This window comes from Seriola dumerili, unplaced genomic scaffold (assembly GCF_002260705.1).
Source record: "Seriola dumerili isolate Sdu_G_001 unplaced genomic scaffold, Sdu_1.0 BDQW01001815.1, whole genome shotgun sequence".
Lineage (NCBI taxonomy): Eukaryota > Metazoa > Chordata > Actinopteri > Carangiformes > Carangidae > Seriola > Seriola dumerili.
In genome coordinates this window covers 444,675-466,873 of record NW_019176070.1, presented here as the reverse complement: position 1 = coordinate 466,873, position 22,199 = coordinate 444,675, and the positions used below count along the sequence as shown (strand labels likewise).

The window sequence follows — 22,199 nt, the reverse complement described above, 5'->3', positions numbered from 1 at the left end:
GGAATTAACAGGCTTTTATCAGCATGTTCCTTTGCTAAAGGGCTCACCTTGTCTGGCAGTGTCATGGTGAGATTGTGTAGCAATACAAAACCAAATAGGCCACAAAATGAAGTTTTTGAAAGGGCATTTTGGTCCGCTGCACTTTCCTGCCTAAAACTATAAACAACAACAACGTATGGCATGGTTCAGGGTCATCAAGGCTTTTAGTGATGTCATCCAGAAGACTCTCTATACTTGCCCTTAATTGATAGTATGTGTATGTAGATTGCAGATGAACAAGAAATCTATGTCGTAAAACCTGGCAGCCTGGAAAATTACCTAAAAATACATTTGTGCTATATACATGAAGGGTATCATCTGATCAATCAGCAGGATCAAACACACTGATACTGAGGGAATCAGCTACAAAGCAGCTAAAGTGAATCCGTTCTCAAATACCTGTCTGCAACCATTTATTTCACTATTTGAATAGTATACCACCTGCATGGCAAGATGAATTAGGTGCTGCTTATAATATTCTTTACTAAACTGTATTTGTATTTAGACTTCTATCGGACATCCATTTACTGACAATCCCTCTCTTCCTCCTCTCACTTTCCTTCTCTGCCCCACCCTCCTCCTTTTGCTTTTTCCCTCTGCAGTGCTCTGTGTCTTTCCTTTAATATAACTTCTGTGTATCTTGAAAAGCTGCCAGGAAATGTGAGGAGGAAACGTTCCTTTATTGTTTCCCTCTCTGCTACCCCCGCTGGCTGAATGACATCAACACTTATGGCGTGTATGCTAGCAATCAATACAGCACTCACTCGTATTCAGGCATGTGTTCACATTTGGAGCTACACATGTTGCATTTATACACACACACACACACACACACACACACACACACACACACACACACACACACACCAGGGGTAGGGGCGAGGGGAGGGGATGATAGGGTTGCTATAGAAACTGTTCTCTTTCAGGTATGGAGTGTCAGGATGATTTGAAAAAAAAAAAAAGTAGCAATGAACTATCGCCTCCAACATATCTGATGCCCGTTGGAATTGTCTGAATGTAAGCCTGCATAAAAGCCTTACAAACAAAACCTGTCCAAATTATTTCCCATTTAGTTTCGCATTGTATACTAAAGAAAAGCAGTGAGTGTACACACATGTATATACTAAGCAATAAAATACTACATAAAATACCCAGTCATACAATACATAGAACAGATTATATTTGGCATGGATTGGAGTAGAGTAAGTGTAAGCATGCATGGATACACTCTGTTAATAATACAGTGAAAATGTGGAGGAGTGTGTATGAAGGCATAAAGCTGGCATGAATGTGGAAATGTGTGTCTGTGTGGATTTAAAGTACACAAAGGTTTTCTGAGGTAGAATTCAGTCTCTGTCTGCACATTATTAAGTGTGTACATATGTGTTTATTGATATGTGTGGCCACACCCCTGTCACTAAAGGGATCATTGCAGTGCCTGTACATCCTGAGGAACATTTTGATTAGTCAAGGAGGCTGTATTTTGGCTGCCAGACTGCCTGATAATCTCAGGAGAGGAGCAAGGAAATCAGCCATGAGACTGAAAACACAAGTTTCATTTCCCCTATCTTCTTCTCTGCCTCTCACTCCTTCTTGCCCTCTGGCATCTAACTGAACGTCAGCTGACACAGCCGACCAGTCTGCTGCATGGAGATGAAGAAGTAGAAGAAGAAGAATCAGGGGAAGAACGGTGCAAGAGGAGCAAGATTAGGGGTGTAAGATTTCCCCATCAATTCTACAACCTGGTGATGCCTTCACAGGGTGCAGAGACAGGAAAGGACTAAATATTTTAGGCAGAGAGAGAAAGTGATGCCAGTCATACAAAGCAAAATGTTGCAAAATGAGACTTAAGCAGAACCGTCTGTGCACCAATTCTTCCTCTCTCCTCTGCCATTTTCCTCCTTTGGTCTCTCACCCACCCACACAGCCATATATTCAAACATAAGCACGGTGCAGTTATATGAACCCTGTATATTCTAACCTACACAAACACAAACACTTGTTTCAAGCATGTACTGTAACTCACCGTCAGTCAACACAGAAGTGAAAGCAATTACTGAGTGATTGGCAGTAGAGCAATAGCTCTGATTTCTCTCGCGTTTCAGTGACTAACCTGATACTTCCATTCTACTCATCAAAGAGATGGGACTCAGCAAATGTCACACATGCTCCATGTGCAAAATGCTTTCTTACCATGAAAGGATTACAATGAGACATGACAAGAAAACCTTTGGCATAATTTTTCCCAATTGTTTTAGTTGTTTAATCTCAGGCAGGACTTTTACTTGCTTATACCCTATCCTATCCAAATCTTTTCAAACTTTTACACTAAAATAAATGTCCATTCCACCAGTACTTATAGTTATGAACACCTGGCTTACACACATGCTCCCAAGAGAGATCCTCTAACACACAGGAAGCAAAATGTTTTACAATTACAGAAACAGTAACAACAAATATAGACAAGGTGACAAGGTAACATTGTGTAATTCAACAGAACCACAAACTACAGCCTCCAAATGGACCATAAAGTTGAATCAACAATTTTCTAAAATAATTTCAACAAAAAATGAACTTTTTAAATATCACAAAGGTAGCATTTGTTGTATTTGACTGCATTTGTTTTGGCTAATGTGTACTTAATAACCAATCAACCAAGCGTATACAGTGAACCACCTTGCCACGCACCGCACATACACACATTTTAACACTGAGATGTGGCCTCATGGGGATAAATGACTGGAGGAAAGCAAGTGTCAGTCAGGCATGAATGGGTTAATATTCATCACCAACACCTGGCAACCCCTCAGCAGGCAGGAACCAGGAAAAGCTCAGGTTACCGGAGCCGATAACGTCAAAGCACACACACACACACACACACAAAATCAATTTTTTTGACAAAGCGCCACACGTTTGTCTTTCTCCCTGTGTCTCTAAATGATCATGTGAACATGTGTCTACATATGTTATTACAGATAATAATGCTTGCATATTCACACATACCATGGAAATATCATGTGCATAATTTGACAGTGCTCAAAAGGCAGCACTATTGTACACTAAAATCCATGCACACATATGCACATTTACACATGCACATACTAACCTTTTCAAGCCACAAACAGACCATTAAACCCTTTCACCGTAACCCCACCCCTCAACACACACACCACACACACCCACACATCTCCAAACAGGTGGCTCTGCTTCAGTCAAGAAACAGAGAAGCTGGATGTTGCTTTTTCCTTATTAAGTCCCAGAAGAGACAAAATGTACAAATCCTCTTCTCCTCTCCACCTCTCTGTGGACGTTTGTCTCTTCCTGCAGCAGCTGCACAGACAGGTTTTCCCCAGCTGCTTGGCTATGCTAACCCTGTGCACTATATATAGGACTCAACAGAGCTAAATCAAACACTAACACACTCAAGCCACTGATGCAGAGACAGAGATAAACAGCAGCAGTAAAGAGAAAGCAGAGTGGTGATAGAGGATTTAGATTTACCGTGTGTCTTGGCTAGCACAGGAGCATCTTGACTGAGGTGTCGCTTACTCCTTCTTCCTCCTTGCTCTGATCTCCTCCCTTCTTCCCTGCTCTCTCTGGGTGGGGAATTGTCAAACGGCTGCAGCAGCAGCAGCAGCAGCATCAGTAGCAGCTCCGGGGCCTGCGTGTCTCTCTCTCTCTCTCTCTCTCTCCTTCCTTCTCTTCCTCTCTTTCCTCCGCCCCCTCTCCACACACACACTCTCTCTTTCCTATTCTCCCATTCCTCTCACTCTTTCCCCACCCCCGAAGACCCTCCTCCTTAACACCCTTCCTCCATCATTTTCTCCTTTTCTCTAACACGCTCTCTCTCTCTTCCTCTGCTCAATTTCCCCCTTTCTCTCTTGCGCTGTACGCGTGTGCAGCGAGCTGCGGAAATCCACTCTGTTGAATTAATCAGCCAGCTCCACTGTTACAACCATCAGCTACATCAGTAGGCTACTGTTATGCGAAAAGGTATCACTGCCAATGGGGAACAGACATCTTGGAGTCTGGGGTACAAATAAGGATGGTTTATTGGAAGGTTGCCCTATACAACCACAGTCTGGACCTTTCTGTCTGTCTGCCAAATTGAGTGAAATGACAGCAGCCTGCATGATGCTGGCTGCTGTCATTTCACAGACCCGCCCTCCTTTCCCTTTGCTCTGCAATTCATGTCTTAAGCTGTGACACTAATTGAACAAGGTCTTGATTGATGCCACTTACGCTTTCTCACTAACATACACACATCTGATAATGATGCTGCTGATATTAATAAATAGGATATAAGTTTATCTGGTAAGTTTTGTATAAATCACTGCAAAGGCCTGCCATCCGATTATTGCAAGGAGGACAATTTGGATGGAGTGTGTAATATTTGTGTAACAGTGTTTTGTTTTTTGACTGTGGGTCACACCCTTTGGAGTGGTCCTGATCATGTTAATTTACTGTATAATTAAAGTAACAAGGTATTTGTTTGCAGTTGGAGTATGATGCTGTTTGCTTACACATCTAATACATTTTAGGAAGTATAGTTGGTGAACTGGTAATGACACAAATTAAATGTATCAATGTTTGTGCATTTAAACTGTTGTATATCTGCAGCAATGTCATCTACGTAATATAAAATTTGATGTGTAAATATCCTTTTCATTCTGTTATATAACAGATACTTTCATTTTATAAGTAAGGGATTTCAGCACAGAAGTAAAAGTGATAGTTTGAGCTGCATTCTGTAACACCTTATACTGTATTTGATTGTAGGATTTAGTTATTTGGGAACTGTCAAAATCTCTATTGCAATTTTAATTTTGTTTGCGCATCAAATACACACACACGGGTAGAGCCAGCAGGTTTACTGGGAACCTGCTGAACATGCAGATCATCGTGGGAGAAAGGGAAGTTTCTTCAGTCTTTTTGTGTGGATTCTACCATGCTCACAATGACAGTGTTAAAATGCAGATGTTTAGCAGATATGTTTACCATATTCACCATCTTAGTTTAGCATGTTAGCTAAACTAAAATTTTATCCAAATATGGCAATCCATACAAACAGTTTAACCTCATGGCGGCGCTAGAGGAAGGGTCAGGGGATCATTCTGATCTCTCTCAGATTTCAGTCTGGACCAAAGTGGCAGGCTGACCAACTGTTCAACATTGCAGTCCAATGTAGACATTGTAGTCCTGGCTAATAAAACATCTGCTGTAACTGCTATGAATCCAAAGTAACCACAGCCTTCTTTCTTCATTATGAAGTGCACTACAACCATTTTACAGCCACCATTCCAGGCTAAAGGTGGAGAGAGTCTTTAACACTTGTACCAGTTCTGTAATTTTTACCTGACATTTGTAGACTTATAAAAAACCTGCTGAGATACTGATATTTTACTGAGGTGCTTTTATGTAAAGTTTACTGAAACAAAATCCAAAAATGTTTTTTGCATTAAATTCCACATGCATAAAATGAAGCTAAATTTTATCCCCATGCGTCCAATTATTCCAATTTCTATCTGTTCCAACTCTAATCCTCGCAGTTTCACAGCTTTTAGCCTTTAACTACAACACAGAACACACTTGCTATCACACTGCCTACACTGCCTTGTCACAATGAGTAATTATATCATATTGAAATCAGCTTATGTGTGGGGGCTCATGCGTGTCCCTTCGTGTGTATGTGTGAGTGTGAATATGGGTATATCACAGATAACCCCTAAAATGATTTAATCCGGTTAAGGGGATTTTCAATTAATCCAGGAGGGCCCTACATTTTGACAGTGCAATATTTTTAGCACATTTTCCTTCTGATGCAACAGAATTTGTTTTCCCTTCCAGTTTTAAGGGTAATATGATTCAGTGCTCCTAACACCATGGACCACTAATTTTTTTCAAATATTTTTTTCAGCATATATTCTGAGACCAAGGTAATGGTCAGCATTTATGTAACTATCCATCTCTGTTTCTTTCAGAAGAACACAATTTTGCCCTTGTTCAAGTTTTTTTTTTTTTTTTCCTGTCTTCTATTTCTATGGCCAGCACAACTCAATAACAACTGAAAGCAGTGGTTGCCTAGGAGGTAGCACTGTGAGGTACATTATTAATTGTGGTTATGTGGATTAAGAGCAATTGCCACTGAAGTGCAGCATGAACAATCTATGACTATACAGGATATACTGTAAATGACTTAATAAGGTCATAATGAGTAGTTCCATTTGGTTGGAACTGAAGGTTAAGTGTACATTAATGGTAGAAATGAAAATACTTTGCATGAAACATACGCCTTTCAGGATCAGTAAGGGAAACCAGGGTAGATCAGACTGCAGCAGCCTCTGAGTGGGTTTGGATGGTTCCTAAGTAATAATAATCATACAGAAAATTTGAATGACACTGGTGTTATCATTTAAACATGATCCAATCACTACCGGGAAGAAAGTATAACTCATTTCAAAATTTGTGTCTGGAATGAACTCTGTGAAAATGTCTGAAATTTGATTATGGGCTGGCATGACCCTCCCTGATATACATCTACTCTGCTTAGATTACTGCAGGCATGAAGCTGCACAGGCCAGACCAGTGGCCTCAGTCAACCTTTCTGCCTGGAAGTGGGCAGTAAAGAGGTTAGGACAGGAAGTAAGTGTGTGTGTGTGTGTGTGTGTGTGTGTGTGTGTGTGTGTGTGTGTGTGTGTGTGAGAGAGAGAGAGAAAGAGAGACAAATGGAGGGGAAGACTTGGAATTTATGGGAGAACGAGTGAACAGTGACAAAACAGAGGAAACGTGAGAGATGAAAATGCCAAGAAATATTAAAGAAATATAAAAAGCATAAAAGACATTCAGAGATGGGAGACTTGATGGACCAGTACGAGCGAGCACTACCCCTGGCAAACTAATCCTCTAGGCATGCTCTCACTGCTGGCTGTGTGAGTTGTTGCACTGCACTGTACATCTAATATAGTACACGGAATGTTGGTTTGACAATGTTGTTTTACATCACGTGACGTTACGTTACGTTACATTACGTGAAAGAATAATGGTACAATGGACACATTTCAGAAGGAAGTCATTGTTGAAAATTTGTGGTCTAATAATTACAGTGGCATTGAGGTGTGTCCTTTTTCTCTAAAGTCTTAGCTGGGCACCAGACCCCACATTAAAGAGTTTGAAGGGAAATTTTATTAGAAAATAATTAATAGAACTTTAATAAAGAAATTATTATAGTTGAAAATTAACTTATTTGGAAGAAATCCTTTGTGGTTTTAAACCCTGATTCAGCTTGAATATTTATAATGGAAACACCGTCATATTTTAGAAAAAGATTAGCTTTTTTACAAGTCTTGAGTTTGTTTCTCTCACGATTATTTTGACATTAAAATATTTGCATTGTTCAAATTAAAATCTGTCAAAAATGAATCAAGGGTGAAATAAAGAAACACAGCAGGTTTACTGTTTTACTAATACTTGTTGAGCTAGCAAAGTCTACAAAGCATGACCCACTCATTTCATAGATTAGTTCACATTATGTACAGTAAGTGGTACCACGAGAAAAAAAAACTAAAATCTGTTTTCCTCTTTTCTAACCATTTCCTCTAAAACTTACTGTGCTTGGCTTTAGCTCTTAACAGTTTTACTTAAGTAACAAGAAATGGGAAATGGACTGGGAAAAAGAGGATAATGTAGTTATATAGAGACAACTTGTGCCATCTGAAAGACAAATTCAATTAAGGAAAGAATAGAAAGCTCAGCCAAAGCACACCCTGTCTAATATCAGTTGTTAACACAGCCTTGTGAGTCAAAACAATGTGAATTTTCTGTCTATCCTGTGGGTGGTGGTAATATTATTCCAGCTGAATTGTGTTACTCGACACTGGACTATTATTAACCCTGGTACGTCTGTGCATCTTTGATTAGAGGGAGTTAAAATGGAGATTACTGGGTCAGCTGAGACAACACGGCTATTAGTGATTATTGATTAGACGTTGTTCCTCTTTGCACTGGGACAGCCCATATCATCATGAAGACTCATCTGAGTGGGCCAGCTGCTAGCAGTACACAATTGTTGCCATAGGGATGGTGTCCAGGGAGACAGCTGTGGCCTTTTAGCAGCAGTTACACAGTACACAGAAGGTCATTCCTCACCTAGGGTACGTTTCTCCGACTGTCGATCACAGATTGTTTCCAGGCAACCGCTCCATGATTTTTTTTTCTCAAGGAAGCAGTCCACCTCCTCAGTATGTTTCTTGCCATTCAAGTAGCAAAGTAACTAATGCAATGGCAGAAAAGACAATAACAAGAGAATATCGCTGACAAGGATAAAATACAACAGTGCGAGGTGGTGGATTTTAGGCATTTAGCTGGCAGCCCGATCTAGCACCCTTATCTAAATATACAAGAGGGGAGTGAGATGAAAATACCTATAGTCAAAAAACATTCAAGTCTTTCCTTGCAACATTGTCTAGTGCTTGCACCATTTGCCATCCAACTGGTCAAAACAAAGTTTCTTTCCTTGTGGGCAGCTACACCAACTATTGTCACATCTGGCATGTTATGGTTTGAGTTTTGTCATGATTTTTTGGCCACTGGGCAGGAGCAGAAACAAGCTGTGAACACAACATATTACCATCTAATAAGTCAGTATCTTAGCAAATAGTTGCCTTCTTACATATCCAGCATATAGCATCAAAACCATTTTAAAAAAGCTGTAATTTTGATACATTTAGAAACAGCTAGATTATGGTTAACACTTAATAAATAGGGCACAACACATACTCAAGTAATGCTTAATTAATGCATGAGTCATAATGATTCAATTCATGAAAAAAAAGCTTGAGAATGAGAATAAGTATTGTTCTACTTTCAGATGCATGGGTCTGTAATTCCCCTTTTCAGTTTAACTTAAATCCAGACATTTTGGTGGAATAACAAAGTAACTGTGAATAAACATTCACTAACTGATGATCTAATAAGTGTAAACTAATCACAAGGACATAATGAGTTAATAATTTGTTAATAATGAGCATAAGCAATTCATGTTACATCCTGCATTAATTCATGCATTAAATCATCAGGAGTCAGTGTGTTACATAAGTATATGTTTTGTACCCATATTATAAAGTATTAGCAATCATCTGCATTCCTTCTCACCATGTGCAATAGAGATAGAAGCACACTATGTCATGATGCTAATATGTGACAACTGATAGATGTTACAGTTATAACATAGAATAGAGTTGACATTAAAGGGAGCTTGAAGTGGGTCTTTTGTTAGTGAAGTCATCCATTCAAACCATAACTAACAAGTTGGCTAATCAGCCATCTGGTGTTTGGTCTGGTGTTTGTTAGTGTGTGTGTGTGTTTTGTACCAGCATATTGCTTAATCTTATATTTCGGTCTAATGGGTGTTTTGTCTAGATGTATTACATTACCTTTAGCCTGGTTGCTGTATGATTTTTGTAATTACCAAGAGCTGCTTATAAAACAAATACATTTCCACCAATATTTGTTCTCATCAAATAAAAAAATGAATAAAAAGAAAAGTTAAATGCAATTTATCATTTAAATCAAAAGTGATATATATGACACACACAATTACATAATATTACTCATTAAATTATGTTGATGACTACTGCAGGTTAGCTATGGTAACAGACAACAGGGCCTGCCTGATTGTGCCAAGGTTTTGGCTGTAAATATGGACAAAATCTGCCACTGGGCAGAAAGCCATGAATTCTAGTTAAGTAACAGAAAGGTAAGAGAAGGAGAATGCTACACAGTTAGCACTGTGCTGTGTCATAGAAGTGATTTCTCAGCTCATACATTGGAAGGAGAGTGCCCATTGCAAAGTTTTACACATGATGATTCTTCTCAGTGGGAGAAAGATTGATGGCAGAAAGTTAATTCTTCAGTTGGACTGAATCTAGTTTTCTTATATGGGGACTGTAGCAAATCATTGGGGTCTCTGTCTATACTGTTGTAAATATCAACGGTTTTGTGCTTCTAATAAGCTGACAATACTCTCACTCACAACCCAATGGAGTGGTGTGACAAACTATTTTAGTCTAAGAGCTAGAGTGAACAGAAACACTGTCAATATACGGTCGGTAAATACAGACTATAGCACGTGGGTTTCCCCCTATTTTACTGACACTAATTTCAAGCCATTGAGGCTTATAACAGAAGCAGCCATTACGCTCTGTCAGTTCCCCTCTGCCAGTCTGTCCGCACTCCTGCAAATGGGCGTGTTGCCAAGACAACGGCTCACACGCCTTGCCATCCGAGACGACATGGGGGAGGCCTCCAAAGGACAAAGTCACTACATACACAAATGCATCCATGAACATACACGACAAACAAAAATATATGTGGCACCTCGACCACTCACTCCCACGCATAATACACATCAAACCACACACCTCTCCCTATCTATTTTACAACACATTACATGTGCCCACAGGTGTGCGTAACCAAGACCAAGTAGAGGGAGTATATAAGCACAGGGTCATGCAAGTCACCCAGCTATAGGCAGCTGCGTCCTTGAAGAATAAAAGCTGCAACAAGGACTATAGTGCAGCCCACTGACATTATTTAAATACATATATTAAGTACCATAAAAAAAAAAACATCTTAATAGTTTCAAATGTGAGGGGGGAGTTACCACTAAATGTGTATATTGTGCTCATATCATTGAAATCTGGTATTTGCAGGCAAAAAGACAGTCATCTCAGATGTTGAGTGTGTGAACGGTAAAGAGTGGTAGAGATAATGTGTGTGTCTGTGTGACAAAAAAAGACAAAGCTGAGGTGGAGAGAGTAGGACGTTTACCAGTTTCCTGTACTGCTGTTTCTCTTGGCGAAGCGTGGCTACTTCAAGCTTCAAAGCTCGGTTTCTCTCTTCCAGCAGTCGAAAACGGTTCACATTGTAGACTGAGAGGCCTGTAGCTTGCTGGGATGAAATCTCATACCTTGACTGGAGGACAACAATAAATATGTGGAAAAATTACCAACATTAGAAATTTCTAGTATTTTTACTTCATCATTATCATATCATATTACTACCATTAGCAGTAGTTGTCATAGTATATCATGTAAAATTTAACAAAATTAAGAGTCTACAGCCATGCTAGAGGCTTTGCGAGGTTTTACTTAAATTAAACACTACTGTCAGCATGCTAACATGTTCACAATGACAGTGCTAATATACTAACACTCAACAGGTGTAACATTTACCACACTGACCATCTTTGTTTAACATTTTAGTATGCTAACACTTGCTAATTAGTACATTAAATGTGAGCCCCAGGGTGGACTTCACAGAAAAAATTAGGGGATCAGATTACACGTCGTCTGTGCAAATATGAACGTCTGTAGAAAACGTTTGCACCTAATTACCAAGTAGATATAGAGATATTTCACTCGATTAGTGACAACTTTGACTTACTGGTGGCACAAGTAAGGGGACCATCAAAATCATTAGAATTTGTCATCTAGGGAGCTTGAATATTTGTACAAAATTAAAGGGCAATTCATCCAATAGATTAGATATTCAGTCTGGACACAAAGTGGCGGACCGTCCAGTCAACCAACTGACTAACCAACCAGCCAGTATAAAAATGATATATATGGAGGAAACAAGCACTTGATTAATACAAGTTATGAAAAAAGGCTTCTGTCAATCTTGCTTACAGCGATGTACTCAGGCATTAGTTCCATCCCGCGGGGTCAGTCACAGGAAAAGGATTACCAGGCCTGAAAATGAAGCTGCAACAGCAACAGGTTTTGAGCCTCAGCAGGATTTGCCAGTCAGTGTTTTCCTCCTTAGAAATGTTCTTGATGGCGCAGAGTAGGCTTTGAAATCACATTTTCACTCGCTTGAACTCTCCATGGAAATACACTGCATATCTGCAATAGGCAGGCTAGAAGCTTCTCTTGAGGTCTGTGGATACTTTCCTTCATGCCAGACATCCATTTGTACAATTTGATGGTGCTTTTTTGAGTTCACAGTTGTCTTGTTTTGGAATAAACCTACTCTGCTGTCAATCTTGTACTTCTCTAAATTTCCAATCACGTTGAGGCTACCAAAGGGGTTGCAGATAGTAGAGGAATTGTGCATCTGTTTGGCTGAGGTAAGGAGGAAGCTGATTTAGGATAAGTGGACAAAACTCTGTCTGTGCATCCTGAAATTAAGCAGCCTCCAAGGATGCGAGGATGCACTATTCTCTGTTTTGTGTTGGAAGAAAGAACTCTTCCCTATAAATTAATCTAAAAATGAATATGATGCTCCACTCTAGTCTATCTACTTTGAGTAATATAAATGTATGAAATGGGAACATTTTGGAGAGCTACAATCTGAAATCCCAAATGGGGTGTAGTCTTCCCATTTGCCTCCTGAAAAAAGCACACTTAGCCAGCCTCGCCTCTCAACTATTACCACAGCTATAAAAAGGAAAACATTATGACCCGAGACAAAAAAAACCTGAGGTGCATTACTCTGAGGCCTGTTCACATTTCTCCTTTCACACCTTTATCTCCCCTCTCACTCTTTTTTTTAAATGACCTTTTTTTCATTTGGAGGAAAATTAAGGAAATGGTGAAAATGTCTGCCCATTGTTCTCTTGGAGTACTCTACAGATTTCTACTTGTAGTAAGTCCTGACAGACCAACAGATGGTTCTAACATCAGTTTTTATTATTCTAATATATCAATTAGTATGTTACCAGAACATTTGGTATCTTGTCAGCTCCACAAAAGAACTCGCACATGAACAACAACCAGATCCCCTGACTACAAGCCAGATTGCCATCCTCCACAAAACAAATACTAAAAACAAAGTTGCAGGCAAGATATCAGTTTACCCTCACAGCCAAAGCTACCAATGCCAATATGATGAACCTGCCAAGCAGACAGAAAGACAGCCAGATCCACCTGCTAATACAGCAGACCTGCCAAGCGGACAAGCCTACAGATAGACCCACCAGTGTAATATGGTGGACTTTCCAAGAACAGACAGATGGATAGACATGCCAACCAGCACTGCTGGTTTTCCAAAACCCACAGACTAACACATTCAGTTAGCCCATTTAGAGTGAGATATTAGGGCATATGGACATCCATGTGAGAACTGATTTATGAGCGATTTAGACCAGAAAACCACTGGTGTAAAAACTAAGGAAAAAAATTAAAAAAAATAAAAAATATAATAATAATCAAAAGACAGGTAATCTATCTGTTAGTGAGACATGATAAGTTCAGTCTCAAAATTAGTCAGTCAGGATGATTAATGGCACAAATCTGGAGGCTGTAACTGCAACCAGTCCCAAGTCGGACAGGGCCCAATTGTGCCGTCCACTTGGGAGACGTCAGCCTTGTACCGAGGGAGCTGCCAAAGCTGCTCTGACAGGAGTTGCGTCAGAGATGGGAATAATGACGCACTCGTGCAACTCTGGGGCCACAGGAAATACTGACATCATCTCCTGCTGAATGTGAGCCAGAAGGGGAGGACTTAAAGGGACACAGTGAAAGGTACAGAGAAACATTCTGGGCCATGCATCCACTCCAAAAGCCATCCTTTTAATTCAGTGTGGATAGGTAAAAAGCACACACTGCATCCCAAGTATCTAATAGTTATTCCACATACTGCAAATGTTACAAATGTATCCAGACTTTGCCAATACGCTGGTCATTATGTGATGGAACACTGGTTTATCTGGATGTGTTACGTTTTCCATAGGCTTAATGGGTAAGAAGGTCCAGAACATTTTGTGGCAGACCTACACCACTGTGGATGACCATAAAACACACAAAAATATAAATACTGTATGTGTGGAAAGATGACATAGGAGCAAAGGAATTAATTAGTTGTGGAAAAACTGCACACTAAGCAATCTCAAAGAATGAGAGAGGGGGAAAAAAAAACCTGTGGCAGTTACCTTGAGACTCTTCAAGTCAAGGATTTTCCTTTGTGTCCATTTAATATTATGTCTTCTCTTTCTTTCTTGTTATCATCACAGTGAGACAGAAATGCACAAACAAAAAATAATCATAATTTCCAAGCGCTTGTCTACATCTGTTTCAATATCTTATAAGTTGCTCTGATCCAGTGATGCCAAGCAGTTTATTAAAAATTTCTTGTTCCCTGTGTACCAAGCTTATTTAATAAGTGTGTCTGTTTTTCTTCAAATAGTGTTTTCAAGCTTTACTAAGTCCAGTCACAGGAAAAGGACTATTTGCCTGGAGTCAGACAGAGCTGAGCATTTTGGACACTGATTTGCCGGCCTAAAATGTGCCTCTTACGGACACTGACTTCCAAGCCCTACCAGTGCTCACAGATAAAGCCATGTGAAAAATGCTTGAGGGAATCTCCACTCAACAGTATATGGCCGTCCCACCTGCCGAGTTTGCGTCTGCAATAGCAACAATTAGGGAATAGACTGCTCAGAGAATTCTACAATAATGGAAATTTAACTGTATGTTGCTCAGGAATCATTTACTCCTTTGAAAACAACATCAGCTATAGATTTCCCACTAGCAGGGAAAAAAACACATTGAACTCAATTTCTGTGAATTCTCTGACACTTGCATTTTAAGCTGATGAACAAAAGGAGGCTGGGGTAAGTGTTTATTAAACAAAGCAGATAATATGGGTAGCTATTAAGATGTTCCAGCATATAATTATGTAATAGGGGCTTTTATACTACTTTATGCCATGCACAGTAAGGCTCCTTTCCACTTTTGCAGTAATTAATAGGTACTGAATTTTAATTCAGCATGACACAGACAAATGTTATGTGTGTATTCAGTCAATGGCTCACTAAATACTATCTTCATTTTCTAGTATTTTTATGGCATTTTGGCTTTGTCGGATGACTTATGGGGGAGGGACACAGTAGAATGGATTAGGAAAGCAGCATGTGGTGGCTGGATTTGAACCAAGGGCATTGTGGTTAAGTGGCATGTGCTCAGCCAACCAAGCTACCAGGATACCCCAAGGTAATCTTGTTCTGACTAGGTGTGATTTAAATGGATTGTCATATCGCCATCTGGTGTGTGAGTGAAATACTTACATCAGTGCTGCCTGATGCACTCATCCATGGATGTACAGCTACTGAGCTACCACTAAACAGATTTTCAACAAAGCTTATCAAACTATTCCTGTCCAACGTAAGTGATGTGTTTCATTTTTGGGGATTCAGACAGACTGCTATAAATCGAGTCAATTACTGAGGAAAGAAAAAAAAAATCACTATCACTCACTATCACTCAGGCTACTCCTCAGAAGGAATACATGGTTCCCAAAATGAGTCATATCATTGAGAGCCTCGACAGCTGCAGTAGCATCCAGTGCATCATTTGTGTGTTTAAGAGTCAGAAAAAAACAACAATATCTAACAACCTAAAAAAAAGGGGTGTGGGACAACAATCCTAGTGAGCAGACATTATGTTGTTGCTGATACAGATAATGACAGCTTCCCTACCTTAAAGGCAGTACCCCCTTTGTCCCAAAATGACTCTCTTCCCTTCACGTCACATCACAAGCTGGCACTGAAGGCAGAGGCAACACGTCCATGTGTGTACATGTGTAAGCCGGTGTATGAGTGCCTGTGTGTGCAGTCGCAATGAGCGTTTCCAGTCTGCAGCTTTAATAGCCTGCCTGCTCTGTACACAGCTGTAGCAGCACCCCAACAGTGTGAGCAAAAACAGCTACAGTGGCTTCATGGTTCTCTCTCACACACTCCCTCAGTCCCATCCCTGAATGTGTTAACGCCTTCTCTTGCACGCTCTACTCCTTCCACCAGTTGTGCTTTAAAAATCCCCCCTCCTTTTTTTTCCCTCTCTCTGTCTCGCTCATACAGACATCATGCATGGCCTGTTCAACTGACCAAAAACATCACACGTGCAGGAAAAAAAAAAAAAAAGGCATGCATGACAGCTTTCATTTAAATGGGCTGTATCTGTAAAGTCTGTAAATCATTACATCATAGATAAGATGAGCTTTTTTTTCTCCTCTGAATACATTTCCCAAACAGAGCAGATAATGGTGCAACATCCCTGTCGCTCTGTGTCTTACTTTCTGACAGAGAGAAAATAATGATTTTCTGTTTTGCTGACAGAGGCAGTGATTCATACATTTCTCCACCCAACATATATACAGTACATACAGTGCATTCAGAAAGTATTCAGACCACTTTTTTCACATTTTGTTATGTTGTAACCTTTTGCTGAAATTGTTAAAATTTATTTTTTTCCCCTCTTCAATCTACACTCAACACACCATAATAACAAACTTTGAAACTACAATTTTAGAAATTTTTGTAAGCCTATTAAAAAGGACAGAGCCATTTGAAATTTAGCTCAGGTGCCTCCCATTTCTCTTGACCATATTTGAGATATTACACCTTGTCTACACCTTGATTGGAGTCCACCTGTGGTAAATTCAGCTGATTGGACATGATTTGGAAAGGCACACACCTGTCTATATAAAGGTCTCACAGCTGACAAAGCATATCAGAGCAAAAACCAAGCCATGAGGTTGAAAGACCTGCCTGCAGAGCTTAGAGACACGACCGTCTCAAGGGACCAATCTGGGGAAGACTACAAAAACATTTCTGCTGCATTGAAGGTTCCCAAGAGCACAGTGGTCTCCATAATTCTTAAATTCAAAAAGTTTGGAACAACCAGGACTCTTCCTAGAGCTGGCCACCCAGCCAACTGAGCAACTGGGGGAGAAGGGCCTTGGTAAGAGAAATGACCAGGAATGCAATGGTCATTCGCAGAAGCCTCTGCTCAGTGAAAGTTTGCAAAAAGGCACCTGAAGGACTGGTCTGGTGAAACCAAAATTGAACCGTTTGGCCTCAATTCTAAGCATGGTGGTGGCACCATCATGCTGTAGGGTTTTTTCAGGGACAATGAGACTGGTCAGGGTTGAAAGCTGAAGCAAACCACAGAGATATCCTAATTTGGTCCAGAGTGCTTATGACCTCAGACTGGGCTTAAGGTTCACCTTCCAACAGGACAGTAACCCTAAGCACACATCCAAGACAACACAGGAATAGCTCAGGAACAACTCTGGGAATGTCCTTGAGTGGCCCAGCCAGAGCCCTGACCTGAGCCCAATCGAATATCCCTGGAGAGACCTGAAAATGGCTGCCTACTGACAGTCCCCATCCAATCTGACAGGGTTGGAGAGGATCTATGGAGAAGAATACCAGAAAATTCCCAAATCCAAGTGTGCAATGCTTGTCGCATCATAGCCATGAAGACTTGAGGCCGTAATCACTGCCAAAGGTGCTTCACTACTACTGAGACTAGATTGCAACAAAACAAAATGTGAAAAAAAGTGAAAGGGGCTGTAAACTTCGAATACACTGTGTGTGTGTATGTGTGGGTGTATATATAATAATAAATATAGTGTTCACTTGTTTGCTTCTCCTTGGTATTACTACTTGTAGTTAACTTTCCTCTAGCATTAAAATCAAATCTACACTGTCATGTTCCTGGACAGACCTCACGTACATCCCTTTGCTCTCTTCACCTTTTCTAAATCCCTGATCAGGGGACTCAAATTGAATCAGTGTGGTGGTTTTAGTGAGGTTAGATCAGCAGCAGGCACCCAGTGTATTCTGTCGATAGTCGTTCTCTGTTTAACACTGGGACGAAGGCACAGGACAGAGGAGAGGACAGAAAGAAAGAGACACTAAGTGTGCGTGAGTGAGGAGAGAAAGCAGAACATACGCTCTGTTCCACTCTGTTGCCTAGCAACACTTGCTCACTGTCTGTTCCCATCCTTATGGTAGACGCATTACTCTCACAGTGAATTGGTTTTCAGGCTTGACATGAAACCCTGTGAGACTGGAGTTCAGGAACGCATAGAAACCGGATTGAGCAGGAATACAACATGCAAATAGCTGAAGGCAAAGTGTCATTTAACAACTTAAACAAGTCGTTAGCTTTGGATCACATCATTGCCTAGTCTCTTTCTCAACTTGGTGGGTTTTCAGAAGTGTGCTGTCCTCTTCTGGCCATATTTGCTGAAGGCTTGTAATGGGATACAAGTATAGAACATCTGGGCTGGTGTCATTGCTTGCGTGTTTGCTTTCCCAATCTTATAGACAGCCTATTGACAATCTAGTGTGGGGCAGCCAATCTGAATCATACCAGTTGCTATCAAAGCTCCAAAAAACCTTGTAGTATAGGAAGAGTTAAAAACACAACTGCAGACAGGTGTACATTTGTTAGAGTCAAGTAAGGTAAACGATTACTGAAAATGATGGATTTGTGGTCAGAAACAGCAAACTCTACCCAACAACTGTAACAACAAGAGGACATGTATGTGCACAGCTGGGATGAGAATAAATAACATTCACCAATAACAATGGAGCAAACACGGATGTTATAATCAGATCGTAATTTTGTTACACTGTCATAACAAGGTTTGGAGGAATCTTAAATTAACTTCTTGTTCTGCCTGTTTACGCCACATAGCAGCAAATACAGCAAAGAGAACTTACCAGCAATAGATACTTTATGCTATAGGAAGACATTTTAGATTTCTTCCAGTATGCTAGCATTAAGGTGTCCCTTAAGTGGGAATGTGACATATTCACTATGTATAGAGGACTGAATATTTGGTATAAGTTTGAGTTATCAAATTAACTAGAATTACTGCCTCATGGTCATCTACCTCTGCAAACCAGTCAAGTTGCAGCTTCCATCATTGTCTGTCTAGACCAGCGGTCCCCAAACTTTTTTCAGTGGGGGCCACATCAACTTTCCTTTCTGAGATGGGGGGCCGAGGTTAGTCTATAACAGGAAATGATATGGGCCAGGGTGACAACCAGTATTATTGTGGATTACAATGATAATTTGTTGTAGCTGCCCTTCGTTTGGCTTTGGCACCACCTGTTGATTTGCAAAAAAAAGTAATAAAAAGTCTTCACATGTGTTTATTTGAAGTACCACAGATACTCCATTTATTTTATAGAAAATAACAACACAAACCTATGGAATGTGCTCCGGGTGGGGGCGCGCGGTCCGGCGGGTTGGCTAACTCGCTTGTGGGCTGCAAATGGCTGTGCCGGGGGGGGGGGGGGCCGCGGCACCTGTGCCGCGGGCTAGCTCTGCTGTGCTGGCGCAATGCCTAGTAGGCGGGGGGGCGGCCGCGGGCCGCCGGGGCGTTAGCTCTCGCCTTTGCTCGGGTGAACAATGCCTGGCCGGGGGGCGGGGCAACCGGCTCGGGCCACCGCGGTAGGCTTCTGCTTGCGGGCGCATGCTGTGCCGGGGGGTGGGGGCCCGGGTGGGTGCGCACCGGGGTGGCTAAGCTCTGGCTTCCTGGCGGCGCAAACTGGCTTGTCCGGGGGGGAGGGGGGGCCGGCGCGGCGCCGGCCGGTGGCAGCTCTTGCTTGCTGGGGCGCAATGCTGTGCGCGGGGGGGGGGGGGGGGGCCGACCGCGGCCACCGGCGCTAGCTCTGCGTGCTGGCGCAATGCCTGTCCGGGGGGGGGGCGGCGGGCACCGCGGTTCTAGCTCGCTTGCGGTGCAAGGCATGTGCCCCGGCGGGTACATTGAAATTGTTGTAAGCTGCCCTTGCGTTTGGCTTTGCAACCGACCTGTTGTTTGCAAAAAAGTAATGAAAAAGTCTTCCACATGTGTTTTTTGAAGTAACCACAATACTCCATTTATGTTTAAGAATATAATAAAATCAACTGATGTAATCGGGGGAGGGGCGTGACGCAGTGCCGCCGGGCACTTAAGCTCTGCTTGCTGGTCGCGCAATGCCTTGGTGTCCGGGGGGGGGTGCTGGCGGCCGCCCTGGGGCGGCTACTCTGGCTTGCTGTGGCGCAATGCCTGTGCCGGGGGGGGGGTGCGGCCGCGGCGGCCGCCGGGCGGCTAGCTCTGCTTGCCTGGGTGCAATGCTGTGCCGGCGGTGGGGAGGGCGCGCCAGCTGCGGCTCGCCATGGGTCCATGCTCTCATATTGCTGAGGTGCCACACCATTAAGACTAGTGTAGAATGTCACAGGCGGAAAGTGGGGGCCACATCAACTTTCCTTTCTGAGATGGGAGGCCTAGGTTAGTCTATAACAGGAAATATATGGCAGGTGACAACCAATAATATTGTGGAGATTACAATGATAATTTGTTGTAGCTGCCCTTCGTTTGGCTTTGGCACCACCTTTGATTTGCAAAAAAGTAATATAAAAGTCTTCAACATGTGTATTTGAAGTACCACAGATACTCCATTTATTTTATAGAAATAAACAAAGACAAACTGATGGTAATGCCGGGGGGGGGCGGCGCCGACGGGCCGCCGGCACTAGCTCTGCTTGCTGGGCGCAATGCCTTGCCGGGGGGGGGGCGCCGGCGGGCCGCCGGGCGGCTAGCTCTGCTTGCTGGTGCAATGCCTGTGCCGGCGGGGTGGGGGGGGGGGGGCGCCACTGCCGCCATGGGTCACTCTCATATGCTGAGGTGCCACACCATTAAGACTAGTGTAAATGTCACAACAGGAAAGTGGGGGGCCACATCAACTTTCCTTTCTGAGATGGAGGCGAGGTTAGTCTATAACAGGAAATGATATGGCCAGGGTGACAACCAGTATTATTGTGGAGATTATCAAGATAAGTTTGTTGTAGCTGCCCTTCGTTTGGCTTTGGCACCACCTGTTGACTTGCAAAAAAGTAAAAAAAGTCTTCACATGTGTTTATTTGAAGTAACCACAGATACTCCATTATTTTATAAAATAACAAGACAAACTGATGGTAATGCCGGGGGGGCGGCGCCGAGGCGCCGCCGGGCACTAGCTCTGCTTGCTGGCGCAATGCCTGTGCGGGGGGGGCTCGGCGGGCCGCCGGGCGGCTAGCTCTGCTTGCGGGTGCGCAATGCCTGTGCCGGCGGGGTGGGCAGGGGGTGGTGGGCTGCTCAGCCGGGCCTCCATGGGTCATCTCTCATAATGCTGAGGTGCCACACCATTAAGACTACTTAGGAATGTCACAAACGGAAAGTGGGGCCACATCAACTTCCTTTCTGAAGGACCGGAATTAGTCATAACAGGAAATGATATATGCCAGGGTACAACCAGTATTATTGTGGAAGATTACAATGAATTTTGTTGTACTGCCCTTCGTTTGGCTTTGCACCCCGTGGATTGCAAAAAAGTCAATAAAAAGTCTTCAGCATGTGTTATTTGAAGTACCACAGATACTCCATTTAGTTCTATAAAACTAAAAACAACTGGTGGTAAATGCCCGGGGGGGGGGCGCCGGCGCCGCGTGCCGTGCGCCGGTGCGGCGGGGGGGGGGCGGGGACCGTGGGGGGCGGGCCGGGAACCGGGGGAGGGGTGGGCGGGCTACTGCTCGCTGCGGTCTGCAATCCTGTCGGGGGGGGGGCGGCCGGCGGGCGCCGGCGGCTAGCTCTGGCTTGGGGTGAATCTGTCCGCGGGGGGGGCGGGGCCACCGGGCGGGCTACCTGGTATGCTTTGCAATGCGGGGCTGGGGCGCCGGCCATCCGCAGTCGTACTAAAGTGTCACCAACGGAAATGGGGGCACATCAACTTTCCTTCCGAGATGCAGGAGGCCGAGCTTAGTCTATAACAGGAATGAATATGGGCCAGGGATCAACCATATTATTGCGGAATTACAATGATATTTTGTGTCGTCCCTTCGTTGGCATTTGGCACCACTCTGTTGATTGCAAAAATGTAAAAAAAGTCTTTCACATGTGTTTAGTTGAAGTACCACAGAAACCTCCATTTAGTTTAATAGAAAACTAACAAGACAAACTGGAGTGGTAAGTTGCCGGCGGGGGGGGGCCGCCGACGGCCGCCGAGCATTGCTCTGCTCTTGTCGCAATGCCTGCCGGGGGCGGGGGGGGCCCGCTGCGGGCCCGCCGGGCGCTACTCTCTGCCTGGTGCTATACAACTGCCTTGCCGGCTGGTGCGGGGTGGGTGGGCGCCAGCGGTTTCGCCATGGTCCTCTCTCATAGCTGAGGTGCCCACACATAAGACATTGCTGGTTAAAAAAAAAATAGGGTTTCACATTACGGAAATCGGGCCCACATCAACTTCCTTCCTGAAGGAGCCGGAGGTTATCCTATAACAGAAAGAAATGGCCAGGTACAACTCATAATGTGAGATCCAATGAAATTTGGTTGTAGCCCCTCGCTGCTTGGCA

At 42.8% G+C, this 22,199-nt stretch overlaps 1 protein-coding gene across 1 annotated transcript in view; it reads right to left on the bottom strand.

Annotated features, from left to right (window-relative positions):
* Positions 1-15,606, bottom strand: part of LOC111238956 (RIMS-binding protein 2-like) — a 67,666-nt gene extending 52,060 nt beyond the window's left edge. Inside the window, 2 exon segments of the mRNA XM_022768693.1 lie at positions 10,867-11,005; positions 15,515-15,606. Of these exon segments, the coding sequence (XP_022624414.1) occupies positions 10,867-11,005; positions 15,515-15,606 (231 nt within the window).
* Between the last annotated feature and the right edge of the window lie 6,593 nt (positions 15,607-22,199).